The sequence below is a fragment of the Mobula hypostoma genome, chromosome 2, assembly GCF_963921235.1.
Source record: "Mobula hypostoma chromosome 2, sMobHyp1.1, whole genome shotgun sequence".
In the NCBI taxonomy this organism is placed as follows: domain Eukaryota; kingdom Metazoa; phylum Chordata; class Chondrichthyes; order Myliobatiformes; family Myliobatidae; genus Mobula; species Mobula hypostoma.
In genome coordinates, this window is record NC_086098.1 from 32,853,135 (window position 1) to 32,877,595 (window position 24,461).

The following is a 24,461-nucleotide window of genomic DNA, read 5'->3' on the forward strand; positions in this document are numbered from 1 at the left end:
TAACACTTAGTCACATAAAGCCAATAAATTGTCAATAATAGCTAAATGTGTTTGTTTTCCATCCCATATTTAATGCAACTTAAGCCAGTTTTGGATAGCTAGTCTGACTTTATGAGTAGTGTTTTTCAAAATATTCTTAATGTGTAATAAAAATGACTTTGAAACATAAAATGTAATTTTCTTCCCATTTGGCTAAAATAACATTATTCAAAAGTTTTTCATGGTTACAGTTGGTGCTGGGTTGAATGTTGAAATTGATACTGCCCAAACACACTTCAATCAGAACTGTTATAAGAATCCAAATATTGTTCTCATTAGTTTGCCTTACTTTTGAAACCAGATCCCATGGCTGAGAGTCGCATGCTAATGCACAGCTAACCTCAGTCTTCAGCTGTTTTATTTTCAAGTTTATAAAGCATCAAACGTGCCAGCTTTTATGTGATCCAATCACTCTTTTATGTTATTACTAGAGTACTCTTCTAATAACTAAATAACTGCTAACTTCTGAAAGAGCAACCTCGACGTAATGATATTAGCTGTTGGAATCATACTGTCAGTGCGTATTTCACAAATTGTCCTGCCACTCAATAACATAATGCAGCTTAATTAAAGGCAGCCATCCAACATCAACAGAGTGCCACATTCAGTAAGTTTATTTTTCATATCAACTTGTCACCTTTCAGTAACATTCAGTAAGTTTATTTTTTCATAGTAACTTGTCACCTTGTACGTCTTGATGTGAGCAGTTATTGTTGTCCAGAATCTCATTATTTTGGAATCTTGATATATTTTAAACACCAACATTTCTTTACTTATTCAAGATGATGGTCCAGAGCTCTTCAGGTTTGTAACAAAATCACATTTCTGTCTCCAGAATACAGTAACAAATGCTTTAATAATATAAAACCTCATAATTCTCTGAACACTTTAAGAAACAACTTTTATCTGACAGAAGGATTGCTTGTTTTTAAGAATGGAGAAATGCTTGGGGTGAAGTGCCACATACTTTTCCACTTCCTGGTGTTCTTATAAGGCAAGCTTTTCAAAAACATTTAAAATGACATGCCCTTGCTTTCCCAGTTTTCAGACCCCAGGCATGTGGCCTGAAAGAACTTAAAGGAAATCTCAATGTGAAATTTAAATGAAATATATGCTTAAGCCCATGTACATAAACGTTCTATATTCATCCATAGCAACACACATAAAAGTTGCTGGTGAACGCAGCAGGCCAGGCAGCATCTCTAGGAAGAGGTACAGTCGAAGCTTCGGGCCAAGACCCTTCGTCAAGACTAACTGAAAAAAGAGCTAGTAAGAGATTTGAAAGTGGGAGGGTGGAGAAAGAGGCTTCCCTTCCTCCACCATCAACACTGCTCTCAAGCGCATCTCCCTCATTTCACACACATTTGCTCTCACTCCATCCTCCCACCACCCCACCAGGAATAGGGTCCCCTTTGTCCTCACCTACCACCCCAGCAGCCTTCAGGTCCAATATGTAATTCTCGGTAACTTCTGCCACCTCCAACGGAATCCCACCACTAAGCACATCTTTCCCTTCCCTCCATCTCTGCTTTCCGCAGGGATCGCTCCCTACGCAACTCCGTTGTCCATTCATCCCCCCCCATCCCTCCCCACCGATCTCCCTCCTGGCACTTATCCTTGTAAGCGGAACAAGTGCTACACGTGCCCTTACACTTCCTCCCTCACTACCATTCAGGGCCCCAGACAATCCTTCCAGGTGAGGCGACACTTCACCTGTGAGTCGGCTGGGGTGATATACTGCTTCCAGTGCTCCTGATGCAGCCTTATATATATTGGCAAGACCTGACACAGACTGGGAGATCATTTCGCTGAACACCTACACTCTGTCCACCAGAGAAAGCAGGATCTCCCAGTGGCCACATATTTTAATTCCACATCCCATTCCCATTCTGATATGTCTATTCACAGCCTTCTCTACTGTAAAGATGAAGCCACACTCAGGTTGGAGGAACAACACCTTATATTCCATCTGGGTAGCATCCAAACTGATGGCATGAACATTGACTTCTCAAACTTCCGCTAATGCCCCGCTCCCCCTTGTACCCCATCCGTTATTTATTTATTTATATACACACATTCTTTTTCTCTCTCTCCTTTTTCTCCCTCTGTCCCTCTCACTATACCTCTTGCCCATCCTCTGGGCCTCCCCCCTCCCCCTTTTCTTTCTCCCTAGGCCTCCTGTCCCATGATCCTCTCATATCCCTTTGCCAATCAACTGTCCAGCTCTTGGCTCCATCCCTCCCCCTCCTGTCTTCTCCTATCATTTCAGATCTCCCCCTCCCCCTCCCACTTTCAAATCTCTTACTAGCTCTTCTTTCAGTTAGTCCTGACGAAGGGTCTTGGCCTGAAACGTCAACTGTACCTCTTCCTAGAGATAGAGATGCTGCCTGGCCTGCTGCGTTCACCAGCAACTTTTATGTGTGTTGCTTGAAATTCCAGCGTCTGCAGATTTCCTCGTGTTTGCTATATTCATCCATACTTTTGTCCACTACACTCCTATTGCTAAGAGTTTCTACTGCAAAGTTAGAACTTCAGGGATGAACAAGAACTTCGTCAACAAGAAGATCTCTTGTTGACCTCTTGATACTTTCAGCCTGTTTTCCTGGTTGATGCATGTTATAAATGTAAAGCAGTTATGGTGTTGTCATTGCAGTATTTCAACACTATAATGCAGTGGGTCCATGATCTGATGTGCTCCTCATCGAGCATTGCTCTTAAGTAATGCCAGATTACAGATTCACTGTCTCTGACAAAGGAACAGATCACAATATTTTAAGTCCCTTATGCAAACAAGGTGAAAGCAAAGTTTCTTGTTGCTTACCTGCATTGCACTTTCTCTAGCCGTTACACTTTATTCTGCACTGTCATTGTTTTACTTTGTTCTGCCTCAGTGCACTGTGTCATTACCTGATCCGTATGGACAATACAGAAGACAAGCTTCTCACTGCATCTCAGTATGTGACAATAATAAGCCAATTCCATTTCAAGTTCTGATGTAAAGATATCTCAGACTTAGCACTCTGAAACAACAAGCTTCAAAACCTGAGCTTCTGTACTGACCACTGCGACTGGACTCTTGACTTCCTCACAGTCAGTAAAGACTGACGGAAACCTCTCTTCCTCATTGCTAATCAGCACAGGCACACCACAAGGATGTTGACGACACCACTGCTGTTGGCAGAATCTCAGATGACGACGAGGAGGGAAGCAGATTGGACAGTTGAGTGGTGTCACAGTAACAAACATGGAATTGGTTGTAGACTTCAGGAAGGGGGAGTCGGAAGAATATGCACCAGTCCTCATTGAGAGGGCAGTGGTGGAAGGGAAGAGCACTTTCGAGTTCCTGGGTATCAGCATCTCAGAGGATCTGTCCTGGGCCCAACATATTGGTGCATCACAGTGAAGTCATGCCAGCAAGTACACTATACTTCATTAAGAGTCTGGGAAATTTGGTATGTCACCAAAGGCTCTCTAGCAAATTTCTGCGGATAACTGTGGAGAGGTCTTTGACTGCTTGTATCAGCATCTCATATGGAGGCATAGAAACATAGAAACATAGAAAATAGGTGCAGGAGTAGGCCATTCAGCCCTTCGAGCCTGCACCGCCATTCAGTATGATCATGGCTGATCATCCAACTCAGAACCCTGTACCTGCCTTCCCTCCATACCCCCTGATCCCTTTAGCCACAAGGGCCATATCTAACTCCCTCTTAAATATAGCCAATGAACTGGCCTCAACTGTTTCCTGCGACAGAGAATTCCACAGATTCACCACTCTCTGTGTGAAGAAGTTTTTCCTCATCTCGGTCCTAAAAGGCTCCCCCTTTATCCTCAAACTGTGACCCCTCGTTCTGGACTTCCCTAAAATCGGGAACAATCTTCCTACATCTAGCCTGTCCAATCCCTTTAGGATTTTATACGTTTCAATAAGATCCCCCCTCAATCTTCTAAATTCCAACGAGTATAAGCCTAGTTGATCCAGTCTTTCATCATATGAAAGTCCTGCCATCCCAGGAATCAATCTGGTGAACCTTCTTTGTACTCCCTCTATGGCAAGGATGTCTTTCCTCAGATTAGGGGACCAAAACTGCACACAATACTCCAGGTGTGGTCTCACCGAGGCCTTGTACAACTGCAGTAGTACCTCCCAATACATGGCATCATAAGAGGCTTCTGACTGCTGTAGCCTCATTATAGAGCACTCTGACTGTTTTCATCACTATCTGGTATGGAGGTGCCAATGCACGGGATCATGAGAAGTTTCAGCTATTTCCGTCGTGGGCACTAGTCTCCCCACCATCAAAGGTAATAAGATTTCTGAAAGTCCATGAAGCCATGAATACTACCTCACTATTTCTCTTCTTCTCTACTTGCTTATTTATTTATAATCGTAATTTACAAGAATTTGCTATTTCTGCACCACACCGCTGTCACAAAACCACAATTTTCATGTCTTATATCAGTAAACTTGATTCTGTTTGTGATAGAAGAGCAGACTGCAAATGACCCTGAGCAGGTCAGCACCTCACAGCACACTGCACTCTTCAACACTACATTAGCAGTCTGCAGCTCACTTACAGATACCCAAACACTCCAGTTAGTTGGCTTTGGTGTTTTTTATGTTTCATAAGTGAATGCCTCATAGGTGCACAGGTTACAGTCAATTCCCAGTTATGTGGTTTATGCGTCTGCAGATTATTCTATGTCTAGTACTCATGGAGACAACCATTAATATTTAATGTTTAAAGCTGAAAAACACTGTCTAATATTTGAGATGGTACAATCACACAAGGACTAGTTGCCTCCAATATCTTAGCTATGAGTGCCCGTGAAATAATATATCATAGGCTGTATGATCATCAGCTCCTTTCCTGGCGTGACCTAATATCCACAAATTCATATTTTCCAATATTACATATGTTTGTGATCAACAGCTACTTCTTCCTCTTGGGGGTCCAGAGACTGTAATGTAATTGGAACTGTTGTGCCCCCACAACGGCTTCTCGCTGAAAGTCATTTTAATGGAAATAGTTGCCGCCAAAGGGAGTGATTTTATAATCCAAAATAATATTTATATAAAGCCCCATTGAAGTGTTCATATATTAAAGTTCCCATCTGGAGCCAAGTTTGAAGAGATCATTTGGGAATTGAGGTTCTGGGAGAGTTGTCACCTTCATGTGTCAGTGTAAACTTTAAAAAAAATTAAATTTGGTGTTATGGATGTAATGGGTCCAGTTTCTCAGTATGTATTCCTGGCTGTTGTACTCCCAATAGTCCTGTAAAGCTACCCTTCACATATGTTTAAATTCTTCACCAGTCAAATACTGAAATAAAATAAAACCTAAAATGTCGTGAAAAACATAAAACCTAAGCTGAAAGAAATAAATATGTGCATTTGATATATTGAGGAACCAAAGTGTCTGTCAGACATATAATGCCTGATATCAACAAGTTTGAGTGGAGTAGACATTCTGGTCTAGGTGAACAGAGGTATAGAAGATGTCTGGGAATTGTGAGGTATATATTAGTTTACAACATTTTCCATGTAACGAAGCCAGTTATCACCAAAGCAGCCTGTTGGTTAACATCAAATTAATGATATTTCGCGGTAGTCCAACATAATCTCTTCCATTCAGTGCTGAGGGAGATCCTGGGAGCTTTCTCCATGTTGCAGAACTCTCTTCAAAAAAACATAATACTGTGGATGCCCCAGATCTGAAATAAAACAGAAAATTCTGGAAATGCTCATTGAGTCAAGCAGCACTTGTGGTGGAAGAAACAGAGTTACTTTTTATTGTCAATGTTCTTTCATCTGATTTTTTTTCCCATGAAGATACTCTGACCAATTTAGCCGTTAAGTTTCTGTTTCAGATTTGCCGTGTCTATAATACTTTGCGGTAACAACTGACATTCAGAAATATGGACTGTCACATGCATGCTCGTGATCCTTTTCAGCTGCACCATCTCAATGGTTCCAATTGTATCTTTCACCTTAAGCATGACAAACTCTTACAGCTGTTAGATATAGTAGTTGTAAGAAACCATTGTTTCCATCAACTTATTCCAACCCCATTCTTTCCTTCCCATTTTATTCCTTGTTGCAATTTTTCAGTTCATCCTTATTTCATTCTGTATTAAGCTGATGTGACCTTCTTGACTGTTTTTACCTTCTTTGGCCAGGAGTCTTCATCCTAGGTTCTATCATTTTGTAACTGCTGCAAAACTGTGGCCCATGGGAGACCACACTTTGAGTCAGTCAATGACTCCAAGGCTATTCTATGACTCCTTCCCCCTTCCTTTGCAGTCCCGATGAAGGGTCTTAGTCCAAAACATTGATTGTTTATTCCCATCCACAGATGTTACCTGACCTGCTGATCTCCTCCAGCACATTGTATGCACTTCTCTAGATTTCCATTATCAGCAGTACTGCTTGTATTCTATGACCATGCACACATCATTTTGCAGACTTAACTTAATTCTTCTGCTTAAAAAATAGTCATTTTGTAATTAAAATTAATTAACACTGAAGCAACTATGGCTTACTGAAAAGAATTTAAGGATACAGGTTGAGTACCCCTTATCCAAAATTTCAAAATCTGAAAGCCTCTGAAATCCGAATTTTTTTGAGAGCTGACATGATGTCCCAAAGGGAAATTCCACAAAGTGCTGGGAAGGTTCTCAGGCAATGTACAGATCTCCGTGCATCACAGACAGTTCTAAGAAGAGACCTCACATACATAATGAACAGAAGTAGATAAAAAATGGAAAATCACTGCATAAGGCGAAAAATGAAGATCTCGATCGTGTATGAAAAGAGTGGATTCATCAGTGTCAGAATTAACAAATGCCACCTCGCAATATGCTGAAAATTAAAACAAGCAAAGATCTGTCAGATGAACTGAAAGTTGAAGCTAATGTGAATATTCAGTAGGCTGGTTACAGAAATTTAAGCAAAGTCATGACATTAAATTTTTAAAGATAAAGCGTCTGCTGGAAAATTCCACAAAGTGCTGCGATGCAGATCAGCTGGAAAAATGGACTGAAAAATTGCAGATGGAATTTAATGCAGACAAGTGCAAGGTGTTGCACTTCAGTAGGATCAACTAGGGTAGGTCTTACACAGTGAAAGATTGGGCACTGAGGAGTGTGGAAGAACAAAGGAATCTGGAATACAGGTCCATACTTAGATGAAAATGGTGTCACAAGTAGACAGGGTCATTAAGAAAGCTTTTGGCACATTGGCCTTCATTAATCAAAGTACTGAGTACAGGAGATGGGATGTTAGGTTGAAGTTGTATAAGATGTTGGTGAGGCCTAATTTGGAGTATTGTGTGCGCTTTTGGTCACCTACCTACAGGAAAGATGTAAATAAGGTTGAAAGAGTACAGAGAAAATTTATAAGGATATTGCCAGGTCTGGAGGACCTGAGTTATACAGAAAGGTGGAATAAGTTAGGACTTTATTCCTTGGAATGTAGAAGATTGAGAGGAGATTTGATAAAAGTATACAAAATTATGAGATAGGTTAAATGCAAGCAGGCTTTTTCCACTTAGGTTGGGTGGGATGACAACCAGAGGTCATGGGTTAACAGTGAAAAGTGAAAAGTCTAAGGGAAACATGAGGGGAAACTTCTTCACTCAGAGGGTCCTGAGAGTGTAGAACAAGCTGCCAGCACAAGAGACACATGCAAATTCAATTTCAACATTTAAGCCAAGTTTAGATAGGTATGGAGGTCCCAGTGCAGGTCAATGGGAGTAGGCAGTTTAAATAGTTCAGCACGGACTAGATGGACCAAAGGGCCTGTTTCTGTTCTGTACTTTTCTATGACTCTATGATCACAAAGCAGCAGAGAAATTAGTTGATGAGTTTGCAAGTATCGTGGCTGTGGAAATCTAACACCAGAACAAGTCTACAACCTTACATAAAACTAAAAGAAAGTAGATCACAAATACAGTGTACTGAAACCTTTTAATCAAAACACAGCATTGTAGGTGGAGATTGAAAGCTGTCGTTGTTTGTTGTTGATCAACAGCTGATTCAGGTATTCTCCCAATGCTGCTTCTGTTACCGACACACATTATATTTTCATTGATGGTATGTCATAATTTTTACTGTGAAGTACATATGTGTGATGAACAAGCGTAAGACAAAGACTCCTCACTGGTAGTGCATAAATTCAGAGTCGGAAATGATTTATCTCAAACTATCTCACTATATATTCCAAAATCCAAAATCTGAAATTTTTCCAGCCCCAAGCTTTTTGAATCGAGGTGCTCAGTCTGTACCACCAGTTTGAACATATTTCAATTGTACACGTAATAGACTTCTCACTAATGTTTAGTTAAGGCTTTCTGGACCTTGGCTCTTTAATCAAAATCATTTATGTCTTATCCACATAGAACATAGAACATAGAATAGTACAGCACAGTACAGGCCCTTCGGCCCACAATGTTATGCCGACCCTCAAACCCCTGCCTCCCATCTAACCCCCCACCTTTAATTCCTCCATATACCTTTCTAGTAGTCTCTTAAATTTCACAGTGTATCTGCCTCCACCACTGACTCAGGCAGTGCGTTCCATGCACCAACCACTCTCTGAGTAAAAAACCTACCTCTAATAACCCACTTGAACTTCCCACCCCTTACCTTATAGCCATGTCCTCTTGTATTGAGCAGTGGTGCCCCGGGGAAGAGGCACTGGCTATCCACTCTATCTATTCCTCTTAATATCTTGTATACCTCTATCACACCTCCTGTCATCCTCCTTCTCTCCAAAGAGTAAAGCCCTAGCTCCCTTAATCTCTGATCATAATCCATACTCTCTAAACCATGCAGCATTCTGGTAAATCTCCTCTGTACCCTTTCCAATGCTTCCACATCCTTCCTATAGTGAGGTGACCAGAACTGGACACAGTACTCCAAGTGTGGCCTAAACAGAGGTTTATAGAGCTACATCATTACCTCGTGACTCTTAAACTCTATCCCTCGACTTATGAAAGCTAACAACCCATAAGCTTTCTTAACTACCCTATCTACCTGTGAGGCAACTTTCAGGGATCTGTGGACATGTACCCCCAGATCCCTCTGCTCCTCCACACTACCAAGTATCCTGCCATTTACTTTGTACTCTGCCTTGGAGTTTGTCCTTCCAAAGTGTACCACCTCACACTTATCTGGGTTGAACTCCATCTGCCACTTCTCAGCCCACTTTTGCATCCTATCAGTGTCTCTCTGTAATCTTGAACAATCCTCTACACTATCCACAACACCGCCAACCTTTGTGTCATCTGCAAACTTGCCAACCCACCCTTCTACCCCCACATCCAGGTCGTTAATAGAAATCACGAAAAGTAGAGGTCCCAGAACAGATCCTTGTGGGACACCAATAGTCACAACTCTCCAATCGGAATGTACTCCCTCCACCATGACCCTCTGCCTTCTGCAGGCAAGCCAATTCTGAATCCACCTGGCCAAACTTCCCTGGATCCCATGCCTTATGACTTTCTGAATAAGCCTACCGTGTGACACCTTGTCAAATGCCTTACTAAAATCCATATAGATCACATCCACTGCACTACCCTCATCTATATGCCTGGTCACCTCCTCAAAGAACTCTATCAGGCTTGTTAGACACGATCTGCCCTTCACAAAGCCATGCTGACTGTCTCTGATCAGACCATGATTCTCTAAATGCCCATAGATCCTATCTCTAAGAATCTTTTCCAACAGCTTTCCCACCACAGACGTGGGACTCACTGGTCTATAATTACCCAGACTATCCCTGCTACTTTTTTTGAACAAGGGGACAATATTCACCTCCCTCCAATCCTTTGGTACTATTCCCGTGGACAACGAGGACATAAAGATCCTAGCCAGAGGATCTATCTTAACATTTCCCCTTACCATCTTTAAAACATTAAAAAAGCTCTTAACCCTCTAATTAGCAGAAAGTATAATGTTGATTGGTGTAATTATTTCTCTCTCTTTATCTCTTGTGGTCCAACTATTATTATTGCAGGAAATAAACACTTGTTGTTATTTGGTGCACTCTGGATTATGACCTAAATGAGTACCTATATTTTTTTCTCAGGTTCAAAATCAAGGTTCAGATGGAGATAACCTGCACCTTGCCCCTCCACAGCCAGCAAAACAGTTTCTCATCTCCCCTCCAGCATCACCACCTGTGGGCTGGCAACAAATTGATGATGCGACTCCAATCATCAACTACGATCTTCTCTATGCAGTGGCAAAACTGGGACCTGGTAGGTTTTTCCATTTTCGGCAGTTTTGTTGCAGCTATTGATCAGGAACCTATCGAGGGTACATTTTTCCAGGGTAAACTTGGAGTGAAGTATCAATCTTTTTAGAATAGAGATATACGTAAAAACTTACCAGGAAGTGGGGTGCAGTTAATAAGTCTGTCGTCCTGGTTGATCAATAAATGTCTTGCATCTTCTGCTGATCTTTTTCATCTGCCTGCGATATGTACGAATTTTGTTTTATTCTGCCTAGTTTCTGTCTTGCTTACTCACTGGACCTTGAAATAGAGCTTTTCATATGAACATTTCCATAAAATTGAATATTTTATTGTATCTGATATTAAATAGTAACTATGAAATTAATTACTTTGTACTATCGATAACATTTCAAATGCTTGCCTACAGTTCAGAGATTCTTGTGACCTGCTGAAATGGGGCAATTTATGTAGAGATCAAATAACTGTAGGTTCTAGTGTTTTTATTGGGAGAAAACATGGATACCAGTTTCACAGAAAATAATATACCTATGTTATATCATACAACATAAGATTAATAGTTATAAGCCTTTGTTAAATAAGAGGAATTCTGACATGATTGAAGTTTTGGACAAATTTTGGAAGATTAAGCTACAAATGCATAACCAGCACAATTTAAGGTAATTAGCAGATAGTATGGCTCCTGTTTATACTACCAGCTCTCTGTTTGTCATGATCACTGTTTCCTCTAAGCTGCACGGGTGTGCAACCGCACGGTAACTGAACTACTTTACTCCTGCACACATAGCCTTTGTTGCCATGCAGCTGGAATTATCTTTCATATAATGTTTTATTAAAGTGACACGCCATTTTCAGGCCATGTAAAGATTTCCTGCTCAAAGCAATGGTTAGTCCATGCTGCTGTAAAAAAAGTCGAGAGAGCATTAGTCAAGATGCCAAAAGCTTTATGGTATAAAATTAAGCTTTCTTCAAATTGTTTAAAATCATTCTTTATTTCCAAAGTACAATTCTGCAATAGTTTTCCTCAGATAATAAAAATTCCCAGCTCAGGTATTTACTGAACTGCCAGACATTGGAGCAGATCATACTTGATCCAAACCATTGTGTAGTCTGACCAAACAATACTAACACTACTGTCATTCTGACTGTCAACGACTCTGAAACCGTGGATCTGTGTCCTTCCCATGTGTAGACTAGGCTATGAGTGACAACAGATTGAGGCCTCACCCCAACAGACATTGACATCCCAAGCGGTCATTACCCTGCCTTATCAGAATCAGAATCAGGTTTATTAGATTAGATTAGATTAGATTCAATTTTATTGTCATTGTGCCGAGTACAGATACAAAGCCAATGAAATGCAGTTAGCACCTGACCAGAAATGCAAAGAATAGTGTTACTTACAAAATAACTGTGAATAAAAAGTAAGTGCTACAGCACACAAATATAAAAGTACTGAGACAGTACAATATGGGTGCAATACTGCTTAGCGCTGTGATATGAGGTTCAGCAGGGTCACAGCCTCAGGGAAGAAGCTCTTCCTGTGCTTGCTGGTGCGGGAGCGGAGGCTCCTGTAGCGCCTACCAGATGGGAGGAGAATAAGAAGTCCATGGTTAGGGTGAGATGCATCCTTGATAATGCTTTTCGCTCTGCCCAGGCAGTGTTTATGGTAGATGTTCTCAACGGTGGGCAATTGGGTGCCGATAATCCGCTAATCATCGCCAGCATGTGTCATGAAATTTGTTAACTTAGCAGCAGAAGTACAATCTAATACACGATAATATCAAAATAATTAAATCAATTACAGTAAATATATAGAATATATAAAATAGAGCAAAAAGAGAAATAATATATATTTTAAAAAGTGTGGTAGTATTCACGGGTCCAACGTCCATTTATGAATCGGATGGCAGAGAAGAAGAGCTGTTCCTGAATCACTGAGTGTGTGTCTTCAGGCTTCTGTACCTCCTTCCTGATGATAACAAAGAGATGAGGACATGTCTTGGGTGATGGAGGTTCTTAATAATGGACATTGCCTTTCTGAGGTACCAGTCCTTGAAGATGTTTTGGGTACTACGGAGGCTAGTACCTGAGATAGAGCTGACTAATTTTACAATTTTCAGTAGCTTCTTTCGGTCCTGTGCAGTAGCCCCTCATACCCCTCTCCCCCCATACCACACCGTGATGCAGCCTGTCAGAATGTTCTCCGTGGTACATCTATGGAAGTTTTCGAGTGTTTTAATTGACAAACCAAATCTCTTCAAACTCCTAATGAAATATAGCCACTTGTTTGCCTTCTTTATAGCTACATCGATATGTTGGGACCAGGTTAGACCCTCAGAGATCTTGACACCCAGGAACTTCAAAATGCTCATTCTCTCCAACTCTGATCCCTCTATGAGGATTGGTTTATATTCCCTCATCTAACCCTTTCTGAAGTCCACGATCAGCTCTTTGGTCTTACTGATATTGAGTGCAAGGTTATTGCTGCAACACCACCAAATTAACTGGTATATTTCGCTCCTGTACGCACTCTCATCTCCATCTGAGTTTCTACCAACAATGGTTGTATTATCAGCAAATTTATCAATGGTATTTGAGCTATGCCTAGCCACACAGACATGGGAGTAGAGGGAGCAGAGCAGTGCGCTAAGCACACACCCCTGAGGTGCACCAGTGTTGATCATCAGCAAGGAGATATGATCATCAACACAGATTGTAGTCTTCAGATTAGGAAGTCGAGGATCCAGTTGTAGAGGTCCAGGTTCTGTAACTTATCAATCAGGATTGTGGGAATGATGGTGTTAAATGCTGAGCTATAGACAACAAACAGCATCCTGACATAGGTGTTTGTATTGTCCAGGTGATCTAAGGCCGTGGGAAGAGCCACTGAGACTGCATCTGCTGTAAATCTATTGTGGCTATAGGCAACTTGCAGTGGGACCAGGTCCTTGCTGAGGCAGGAGTTCCTTTTAGCCAGGACCAACCTCTCAAAGCATTTCATCATTGTAGATATGAGTGCTACTGGGCGATAGTCATTAAGGCAGCTCACACTACTCTTCTTAGGCACGGGTATAACTGTTAGCTTTTTGAAGCAAGTGAGAACTTCTGACCATAACAATGAGAGGTTAAAAATTACTTAGATAGAATTATCTTAGATGGTCACTGTCAATTAAAAGGTTTAAATTCATTTAGATAATTAAAATAATATTAAAACCAGTAAAGATTGCAAAATATTTTCACTTAAGTCACATGGTTAAATAAAAATATGAATTATATGGTTAAGGAAATTTTAAAATTAAGCTAAACTTATCATTTTAATTAAGCTTGCTATCATGCTGAAAAGTTGGTGTAAATCATAAGGTATAATTGGAGTACTGTGGGACTCAGTGGTGACCCTGGGATGGCGTGAAGGGTGCCCTCACATAGGTCCTCTGGTGTTTTCTTTTTCAACACTACAATGGCAGTCAGGAATGTGCGCATCCACACACTGCAGCTAATTGCTAGTTCTCTACAAAATTGCTGGGCGGTACTCTGTATAAACTGGCCAATTAATGCTCAACCATCCCTGATGCTGCAAAATAACTCATTCCATTGCTAAAAACCATCATTAAACACTGAATTGCTAATAATTTGCAGCACATAACTTTGTCTTTCTGCCTGACAGTGGTACTGATTGAAGAGGTGTGAGCAAAGCTTCTTCCCATGCCAGGAGTGGTCTGATTTATTTGGATGTACATTTGAGCTGTACTCTGCAGCCCTATGCACCAAAGGTGGGGAAGTAGCATTAAGCTGGATAGATTTTCTTTTGGTTGACATGGAGATAATGGACTGAATATCTATGCCCTACATTTCTATCGTAATGTGTTCCTAGTTTTGGACAGTAACGTAAAGAAAGGCAAGATACAGAGTCTCTCACTGTTCTCCAGGCAGTAAAGCAATTACTATTTTTTCTCCATGGTGGAAGAAAATGGTATTTAACATACTGCAACTGGAACGATTTCTCCATAACATAGTAACTTTCTCAGATGGAAATTCATCCTGGGCATGCTTTGAAAAAAGGATTCTTCAGACTGCATCAAAATCTTGGTTTCCTCCCACAGTCCAAAGACCTACTGGCTGGTAGGTTAATTGGTCACTGTAAATTGTCCCAAGATTAGGCTAGGGTTATGTTGGGGGATTACTGTGTGGTGTGGCTGGAAGGACTGGAAGGGCCTATTCCATGCTGTATCTCTATAAATAAATAAAAATGCAGGATTCTGATATCCAACAAGTGGCAAATGCTGAACAGTCGAAGTGGTAGGATAATTTTTATGGTAGAGCCATTTTTGCTCCTTTGCATCATACAAAAATCCACACCTTGGTCAAGCAGAATTGATTTCTCCATGCCTACTCTATCTATTAGTCCACCCATCACCTCAGCATCTTCCTCTGTTGGACAGGCTAGCTGAGGTTAGAATTAGTTATGTGCTCTTGTATTAAATATTGTAAGTGTCACTGTTTAGCAGAGGAAAGTGAAAATGCAGCATTAAACATTGTGCAGGTGTGACATTTCCAATTCCAAGTGCTAATCCTGGACAACAAAGAAGTCACAAGCCAAAGGCAAACTCTCAGTCACCTTGACCATAGTCATATCTTATCTATTGCCTGCAAATTAAATGCATATTCAGAATCAGAATCAGATATATTATTATCGCTGATTTATGGGACACTAAATTGGTTGTTTTGTGGCAGCAGTGTGTCTGTGGATGGAGGAAGAGAAACAAATATAATATTGAATCAGTACGCGTCCAGAGAGAAAGCCCAAAAAGAGATTTCAGAGTTAAGCCATGGATTATTGATTAATGCCACAATTTCATAGGCAGCAAAAACTCAAATTATGATCATTTTCAAAGACTTACACCAATTTTATGTTTCTTTTTCATAATACATATTTAAAATTGTGGTGGAAAACTGCAATTAAATTTGATCCTAGTATGACTGATGTTCCAATCCAAGGACACAGAGCTCTGAAATCCAACATAACTAAACATCTCATGAACATGGTTTATTTATTTTATTATTGCTGTCCACATTATGACATTGCTTTTCACAGTCCCATCATGGTTCAAAGTATATTTATTATCGAAGTACATATACTGTATATCACCACATACAACCTTGAGATTCACTTTCTTGCAGGCATTTGCATTAGAGCAAAAATCTACAATAGTATCAATGAAAACTGCATACAAAGAAAGACTGACAAACAGCCAATGTGTAAAAGACAAACTGTGCAGCTAAAGAAATAAATAGGTAAATGAAAAATGCAGAGAGCATGAATTGTAGAGTCCTTGAAAGTGATTCCATAAGTAGTGGAATCAGTTCAGAGTTGAGGTGAGTGAAGTTAACCATACTGGTTCAAGAGCCTAATAGTTGAATAGTTAACTGTTGCTGAACCTGCTGGTGTGGAACCTGTGACACCTGTACCTCCTTCCCAATGGCAACAGCAAGAAGAGATCATGTATTGGCTGGTAGGGGTGCTTGATAATGGATGTTGTTTTTTCTGGTGGTGATGGTAGCTGTGATAGTATTTCAGCATCCGCTTAGCACATGGATCACTCTTAGATTAGTGTTTGCTTGGACTCCTATCCTTATTGCTGTTGTGTGAGTGAAGTCACCTGAGAAAAGTACTGGTAGATATGAAGCAGCCTCTTTATAAAACAAAACAAGATTCAGCAGGTATCATATTGGGAACCTTTTGTTTGAAATGTCTGACTGGCCTATGCTACCCAATATTTTATGTGCTAGGCATCAAAGGACAATTCCATGATTACAATGTATCTGCAATGCTTTCTTTGAAACTACGCACAAACTTCGCACCTTCCGATTCGCACCCACACCACAGACATCTAATTTTATTTTAATCAGCATTGTCTGGTCCATGATTCAAGACTTTTAGGAACCCATTGTCCAGAGTTGCATTTTAATTTAAATCTACAATACATATTTGAACCTGAAGGCTGGTGGCCGAAGTCAGTTATGTTATGCTAGACTCAAAAATCACTCTAACACCAATAAGCTTTCTCTGCATCACCCTGATCTGCAGTGAACAGACTTCTGCCAGTGGGTTCCCTCGTCAGCAATAAGTCAATCACATTTAAAATTAAATGCTGTATAAGGGATTAGATTTTCATCCTTAAACTCAAGATGCAAAGGTAAGAAGGGTGAATTTCTCTCATCTTGTAATTTCTGTGAGTGGATTAACATATGTCTGCCACATTCTTAGTTTTTGCACTTCACTCTATATTTACACATCTTTTCCCCCTTAATTGTTGAGAGGCTTGTTGTAAAGTTGATAAGTTGAAAGTGGTGTTCTGGGAGCAGAATGTTTACGTAACTATGACAAGTAGTGAGCTAATAACGCTGACTCATGGATTCAAATTTAGTAGAATGATGGCATGAAAACTCCCCCGATTGACTCTAAAGTATTTTATGAAACTAATTTGGACATATTCAACCTCAGTGGGCAATAATACAAGTGAAGAAACTGTCCTTAATTTATCAACATTTGGCAAATCCATCCAGAAAAGTCATAAGATTTGAAAAGAGAATACCACACAAGTAAAATGGAGTCCCGTGGGTGGGTGTGGATGTACTGAGTAGCATTTAATATACTTTGTACCTATCATTGCTAATAGATCTTGGAATGCATGATGTTATCATTGGGACCAATTCCAAGCAAAATTCCCAGAGCCGTAAGTAACCTCAAGACTGTTGAAAGACAATCCAGTCCTCTCTGTACTGCCTCTCTCTCCCTCTGTCTCTCTATCCATATGGACATCTCACGGCTGAATTGTAACATGGCTAAATCAGAGGGAAATCTGCTGAATGTCTGTTCCCCCTTTTCCTACTGTCATGTAAATACATATAAAAGTCATTAAATGCAAATGTTATAAAGCTGCAATCTGAATCCCACTCTTGGTAGCACATAGTAAGGAAATCCCAGAAGTTATGTATAGCACTCCCCCTACATAATCACAGCATGATATCATTGTATCAAATTTCACCAAACTGAATCCAAATGTAGTTTATCATGTTCTAATTGAGGTATAACCCTTTGTACATAATATTATTCACATTATGATTTCCTGGCATAATTAATATTTTTGAGCATGCAACCTTTTAGTATATGCTTCAGAGAGGCAAATATTTTGAACATGAAATATGTACCTATGTCAAAGAAAAACTTGATATTCAATTTCTGCTTTTCACTATGTCTCAGATTTTTTCAAAGTGGTGTTACCTATCAAAGCTGATCAGAGGATTGTTCTTCACTGTATTCTGATTCAGTTGACAGAAGCCTTAGTGCCTCTTGTGTTAAGGACACATATATGCCACAGCCAAGAAGGCACAAGAGCACCTCTATTTCCTCAGGAGGCCATGAAAATTTAGCATGTACCCTTTGACCCTCACCAATTTTTATTGATGCACGATAGAAAGCATCGTTTCTGGATGCCTCATGGCTTGATATAGTAACTATCTGCCCAGGACCATAAGAAGCTGCAAAGGGTTGAGCTCAACACATCACGGAAACTAGCCTCCCCTCCATAGACTGTACCTATACTTCTTGCTGCCGTGGTAAAGCAGCCAACATAATCAAAAATCCCACCATGCTGGGCATTCTCTCTTCTCCTTCCTCCCATGAGGCAGAAGATAGAAGTGGCTGAAAGTACGTACCGCCAGCTTGAACAACATCTATCCTACTGTTATAAGACTATTGAAAGGTCCCCTAGTATGATATGATGAACTCTTGACCTCTCAATATACCTTGTACCTTATTTTCTGCCTGCACTGCACTTTCTCAGTAACTGTAACACTTCATTCTGTATTCTTTTTTGTATTAGCCCAGTGCACCTTTGTAATGAAATGATCTTCACAAAACAAAAAAATGTCACTGCATCTCAGAACATATGACATTTTACAGATTAAAGTGAAGTAAGTTAAGGAGCCCATAACCAGTCACTCTGGACCTGGAACAGTACAAGATCAAATAGGTAGTTGAAGCTATAACTTGAGGCAAGTTTTTTTTTCCTGAATTTATCCGTTATGATAAGAGCCTTTCCCATTGGGATCACAGAACACTCACTCATGAAGGAATGGATGCAAATTATGTTTATCAGCCAGTCTGAACAGACAAGAATTACTTTGCACTACAAATTAAACAGCTACAGGAGTCAGTCCCATAGGGCTTACTGTAAAGTGCAACAAAAAATTATGTGGAAGGCTTGGTCAATTTTTATACCAACAAGTATTCACCACGGCATTAGCTGGATCATTTTCTCTTTCATCTGGTGCAGAATATACCCACTCAAACTTGCCCATCATGATCTCTCCCCAAAGGACAGCCTTGTAAACTACTGCTCATGAAGCTGTGACTAGTGATAATGCACTGTTACATTTTAACATTAAAATAAAAATCTGTGTTTCAACAGGACAACCAAAAAGGAAATAAAATATTACCCATAAAATAGAGGAGATAGATGAATGAAAATATGTTCTACTGCCGTAGCTACTGAAACAGTGTTATTAATTTGTGGATTCTGTTGTGCTATGTATTAGCACTTCTGGCAATGAACCTGTGAATAAGCATAGCGAGCTTTTGCTGTGTTTGTTTACTGGGAAATCCTCTGAGATGTTTGAGCATATATTTCATTCATTACATTGTTTAAAGACAGTTATTCCCACCAAGGTCATATTTGCTGTCAAACAAAATATGCCTCTGGGCATATTAATAAATTCCATTAGCAATCAGATTTCTATTTTAGGAGGATTGACAGCTTGTTGACAAAGATCATCCTCTGTTAAAGGGGGTGGATGGTGTTTAAGTTCTTAGAGGGAGTTGCTGCATGCAATGTAGGAAAATAATGAAAGGCTTCACAAAGACAAAATATATTTCCCAATTGGCTATTTACTTTGATTATATTTTTTTTATTTATGCAAGACAATTGTACAGCTATGAAAAGTTGAACAATTGATATTGTCAATATTTCAACTAGATGCAGTATACACTCAGTGGCCACTTTATTAGGAACACCTGCACACCTACTTGTTCATGCAAATATCTAATCAGCCAATCATGTGCCAGCATGCTGACATGGTCAAGAGGTTCATTTGTTCAGATCAAACATCAGAATGGGGAAGAAATGTGATCTAAGTGCTTTTGACTATGGTATAGTTGTTGGTGACGGACAAGGTGTTCTGAGTATCTCAGAAACTGTCAGTCTCCTGGGATTTTCATACACAAGAGACACTAGAGTTTACAGAGAACGGTGTGAAAAAGCAAAGGAAAAACATCCAGTAGGTGGCAGTTCTGTGGATGAAAATGGCTTGTTAATGAGAGAGATCAGAGGAGGATGGCCAGATTAGTGAAAGCTGAGAGGAAAGCGAAAGTAACTCAAGTAACCACATACAACAGTGGTGTGCAGAAGAGCATCTCTGCAGGCACAACATGTCGAACCTTGAAGTGGATGGGCTACAGCAGCAGAAGATCACGAACACACACTCAGTGGCCACTTTATTAGGTACAGGAGGTACCTGTTATGTTCTTGCACACTGGCAAATTAATTTCAACATAGTGAACTGTCATGTGAGGTATGAGGTACCTGCAAAAAAGATGCTCCCACGTGAATGAAGTACAAAAACGTTAGCCCATAAGGACAGGAGCGCCATTAATAAACATTTGAGTGAAGTTAGAATAAGTAATTTTGTCCAGAGACTGTTTAAGATGAGGAATTCCATGCCAGAGGTAGATATTTAACTGCATTTTAGGAGAAGCTGAATAAACATAAAGGGGAAAAGGAAGTGAAGTGAAATGAAGTGTTAGATCAAGAAGTGGGTGGAAATGTGTGTAAATCATAGACACCAAAATGAGTAAATCTGTATATTCTGTGCAGGATAGGATGGGGACAATGAATTTCCTTTTCACTTTTTCATTTCAAAACTTTAATAGAAGTTCAGTGGAAATCCCTGTTTGCATGAGACTTCCTCTGAAGTAACAGCTGGGTGACTCAGCCAGCTGTGGAAATGCAAGCACTCATTTAAGAGCCTGCCCTTGACAATTGCCACAAAAAGGAGGTAAGAGTTTGGAAATGAGTTCAAGGCAGTCTGGACTTAGGTCACAATTACTGCGTGTCAGTAGTTTACTGCTGAAGGGAATTGCAAGGTTAGGATATTACACAGCCGGCAAAATCCACCAGAGGAAATATGAACGTCCTTTCAGAGGTGTAAAATAGATTTTGCATTGTCAGATGTTGAGGTCCAAGACCTAATTAGTTATTGACTGAATAACTTACCTAAAGTAAAAAATTTCTTTGTCAACAAGTGACCATTTGGAGTGACCTCTACGAATTCCAGACGTGAGGTGAGAGTAATTAAAACAACATCTGAACAAATATGCCTCTAAGTATGGCATTAAGTGTCTGAAGTTGATGGGCATCAAGGTAGAAACACACCAATACCAGACCCATACCTTGCCAAATGCTTTATGTTCCTGCTTATCTCCCTCCAGCAACTGTCTTCAACCTTCATACATCTCCCCCCACCTCACTCCCTCAGCCTCTCATTTTTCCCCTCTCAGTCTGCTTCCGTCTATCATTCAACTACCATTGTCTCTGAGATCCACCTCACCTCTGTCACAACCACAGACTCTGCTGCAGGGTCTACACGCCCCTGCAAGTGGACTATGCAACAGGCTCAGCAATTGTGCTCATGAGATTGCATGTTCCAGCTAATTACTGTTTCATTATGGCCGTTTTTAACTGCTTTCATTTCATTGTAGTCTTGTCGAGATTTGACCCAAAGCACAGCAACGCCTCCCTCCCTACCTACCCTTGTCCTTGTCTGGGGAAGAGGACGATCATTTCAACAGACGCTGCCGAGGAGTGGTATTCATTTAGCATTTGGTTATTGTTTCCAGCTGCAGTGTTGGCATTTAACTTTCAGTCTGAGAGTTTTAGATAATCAGCCTGCTGGCCAAACGTTTATTGTTTTTCTTTTCCTTTAAGTTCTCATTAATGTCAGTGAACTGTTGACCCGTTTCCATCTCCACCTCCATCTCCATGTCCCTCTCCCTCTCCCTCTCTATCCCTCTCTCTCCCTCTCTCCCTCTCTTTCCCCCTCCCCCCTCTCTCCCTCTCTCCCCCTCTCTCTCCCTCCCCCTCCCTCCCCCTCTCTCTCTCCCTCTCTCCCCTCTCTCCCCCTCTCTCTCCCTCCCCACTCCCTTCCCCTCTCTCTCTCCCTCTCTCCCCCTCTCCCTCCCTCTCCCTCTCTCTCCCCCTCCCTCTCTCCACACTACGGCCATATCCGAATGCACCGACAACCTCCACTCCTGTACCTCCTGTACCTGATGCAGTCTCACTGCTCCCTTTCCCCTCTCTGTGCTGATCATCTCCCCTCTCCACTCTGTCCTGATGCAGGGATTCAACCCAAAACATCAGCAACTCCTTTCCTCCTCCGGATGCAACTTAATCCACTGAGTTCCTCCAGCAGATCGTAGGTTCAAGGAATAGGTTGGTGAGTGGAATGTTACAGCGATGCCACAGAAAGGGTATTATATGTTCAGTGTCATTACAGTGTAGCGAAGTAACCCACTATCAACAACCGGGACTTACCTTTGACCAGAGGCATGACTGGATCAAACGTAAACTGTGTGTATTGCAAGCAGTGACTTCCCTCCTGGCATCACAGAGACCTTCCCACCATCTGCAACATGCAAGCCAGAAGGAGAAGTCAGAAAATGGTAATAGTAACCGAGGGGCAGGATTGGTAGTGTATAATTTTAACATGAAAAAGCAGGTGAGGATAAATGATGATTTCTCCGTGCATACAGGTGAAATGACAACCGTACTAATAGCTTTGCAGTGGGTAGAGGAAGGTTGTTGTAATATTGTCTGATTCAAGGACAACAATCAGGAATCTAAAGAGTAGAATTCAAAGGAAAGACAAGATATTACGTGTGAGATAATATAAATCTTATTCAGACTTAAAATGATGGGACACAGTATATGCTTTCAGTGGGTTCCAGCACATCATGTTGGTATAAGAGGGAATGAGCAAGCAGATAAATTAGCAAAGGAGGCAATTAGACGAGAAGAAGTGCACATTCGAAAAGATTACAGTGAAGGAGAAATGAAATACATTATTAAAAGTGAGTTTTTTTAAAAATGTGGGGAAGACCAGTGGAATGAAGAGAGAATAGGAGGACATCTCTAGAATATCCAGAAAGAAGTGGGATGGTTGAGGAATGCAGGAAAGGACAGGAGAGAGGAGATGATAACATTGAGATTGAGGATTGGGCACACGGGGTTAAATAGTACATTGTTTTTAATGAAGAAACACAATAATGGGAGTGTGAATATTGTAATCACCAAGGAACAGTTGAGCATGTACTTATTGGCTGTCCAAGATATAATCAGGGGAGGGAATGGTTGATTTTAAAGTTATCACAGAATAAAGCATAATTTAACATTAACAATATTTTTTCAGAAAGGATCACAGGATTATTGCTGTAAATATATAGTGCAGTTCCTCAAGAATATAGGTCTTTTTTATAGAATCTGATGCAAATATAAATACGTAGGATTTAGATATCCTGCCCCACACTCCAGTTCAGAAGGTGGCAGCTATACACGTGAAAGCTGTTTGCAATCTGCCATAAATCCTCAAAAGAAGAAGCAGCACGATGGAGCAGTCTCCACTTGCCTGGATGAGTGTGGCCTCAACAACCACCAAGAATCTCAGTACTTTCCAGGACAGAACAGCCCACATGAATGTCACCTGAGTAACTACCCTGAATGTTCACTCTTCCACCAACGGTACTCGGTGGGGGAAGACATGGGGTCAGAGTACCTTTCAGCATGGAAACAGGCCCTTCAGCCCAAGTGGTCCATGCTATCATGATTCCCATCCAAACGAGCCCCATTTGCCCATGTTTGCCCATGTCACTCTAAACCTTTTCTATCCATGTACTTGTCCAAGTACCTTTTAAACGTGCTAATGTACCTGCCTCGACTGCTTCCTCAGACAGTGCATTCTATATACTGACCATATTCTGCGTGAAAAGGTTACCCCGCAGGTTTCTATTAAATCTCTCCTCTCATACCTTAAATCTATGCCCTCTAATTTTTGATTCTCCTTCCCTGGGAAAAAGACTGCACCTGTTCACCCCGTCTGTGCCCCTCATAATTTTACACCCTTTATCAGATTACCCCTCATTCTCCTGTGATCCAATGCAATAATTCCCAACTCGCTCAACCTTTCTTAATGCTGTGCTTAGTGTGGAAGACATGGGGAAATGTTTTTGGAGTGTTGATCACAAGCCTTTAGAGATCTATCCTCTTCACAAGGGGGTGGGGGTTGATTATTTTCCGTACATATTTCTAAGATAAATCCTGCAAAGAGCAAATGAGTAAGATGACCATGTGCATTTCCATAAACAATGCTATTTAAAGCTAAATATTTGTTTCTTCCAATAAAATCTTCCAGAAGGAATTTACTGTTTCTGCCTTCTTGTAATGAGCTCTTTTCATACCAATATGGATGTGACTTCCTGCTGTGTTTTGAAGTGATGCACAATTTAAATGACTCAATGTTTGGATTAATAATTACATCAGTAAGGGAGAATGGGTTTAACAGTAATTCATTCTTTTCAATATATAACATGAAAATAATAAAACATAAAGATAAATTTAAATGAGTGCTGATAGAATGAAGCACTATCAAATGAATTATCTTTCGATAGAGGATAATTTTGAATTTGTGTGTGTGACGGATGACTAGCATTTATTAGGTAGTTAAATTGTTAACAAACTGAAGTGAGTATTAACTTCCTTCAAAGTGATCACTCCAGATTTAATAAAGGCTGGAACAGGTCGGGTTCAGAGTGGGGGAATGAAACCTCAATCATCGAATTCATAGAACCATAGAAACCATAGAAACTACAGCACAGAAACAGGCCCTTTGGCCCTTCTTGGCTGTGCCGAACCATTTTCTGCCTAGTCTCACTGACCTGCACACAGACCATATCCCTCCATACACCTCCCATCCATGTATCTGTCCAATTTATTCTTAAATGTTAAAAAAGAACCTGCATTTACCACCTTGTCTGGCAGCTCATTCCATACTCCCA

General features: G+C 40.6%; 1 protein-coding gene across 3 annotated transcripts in view; it reads left to right on the forward strand.

The window, feature by feature from the left end:
* rcan2 (regulator of calcineurin 2) overlaps positions 1-24,461 on the forward strand; it is a 378,528-nt gene that overhangs the window by 283,852 nt on the left and 70,215 nt on the right. For 2 of the 3 annotated variants that reach the window (XM_063035152.1, XM_063035172.1), the window contains one exon: positions 10,130-10,301. In XM_063035152.1, the coding sequence (XP_062891222.1) occupies positions 10,130-10,301 (172 nt within the window). Of the gene's footprint in view, positions 1-10,129; positions 10,302-16,974; positions 17,127-24,461 lie in introns of those variants that run through there. The other variant, XM_063035163.1, reaches the window with a different exon arrangement.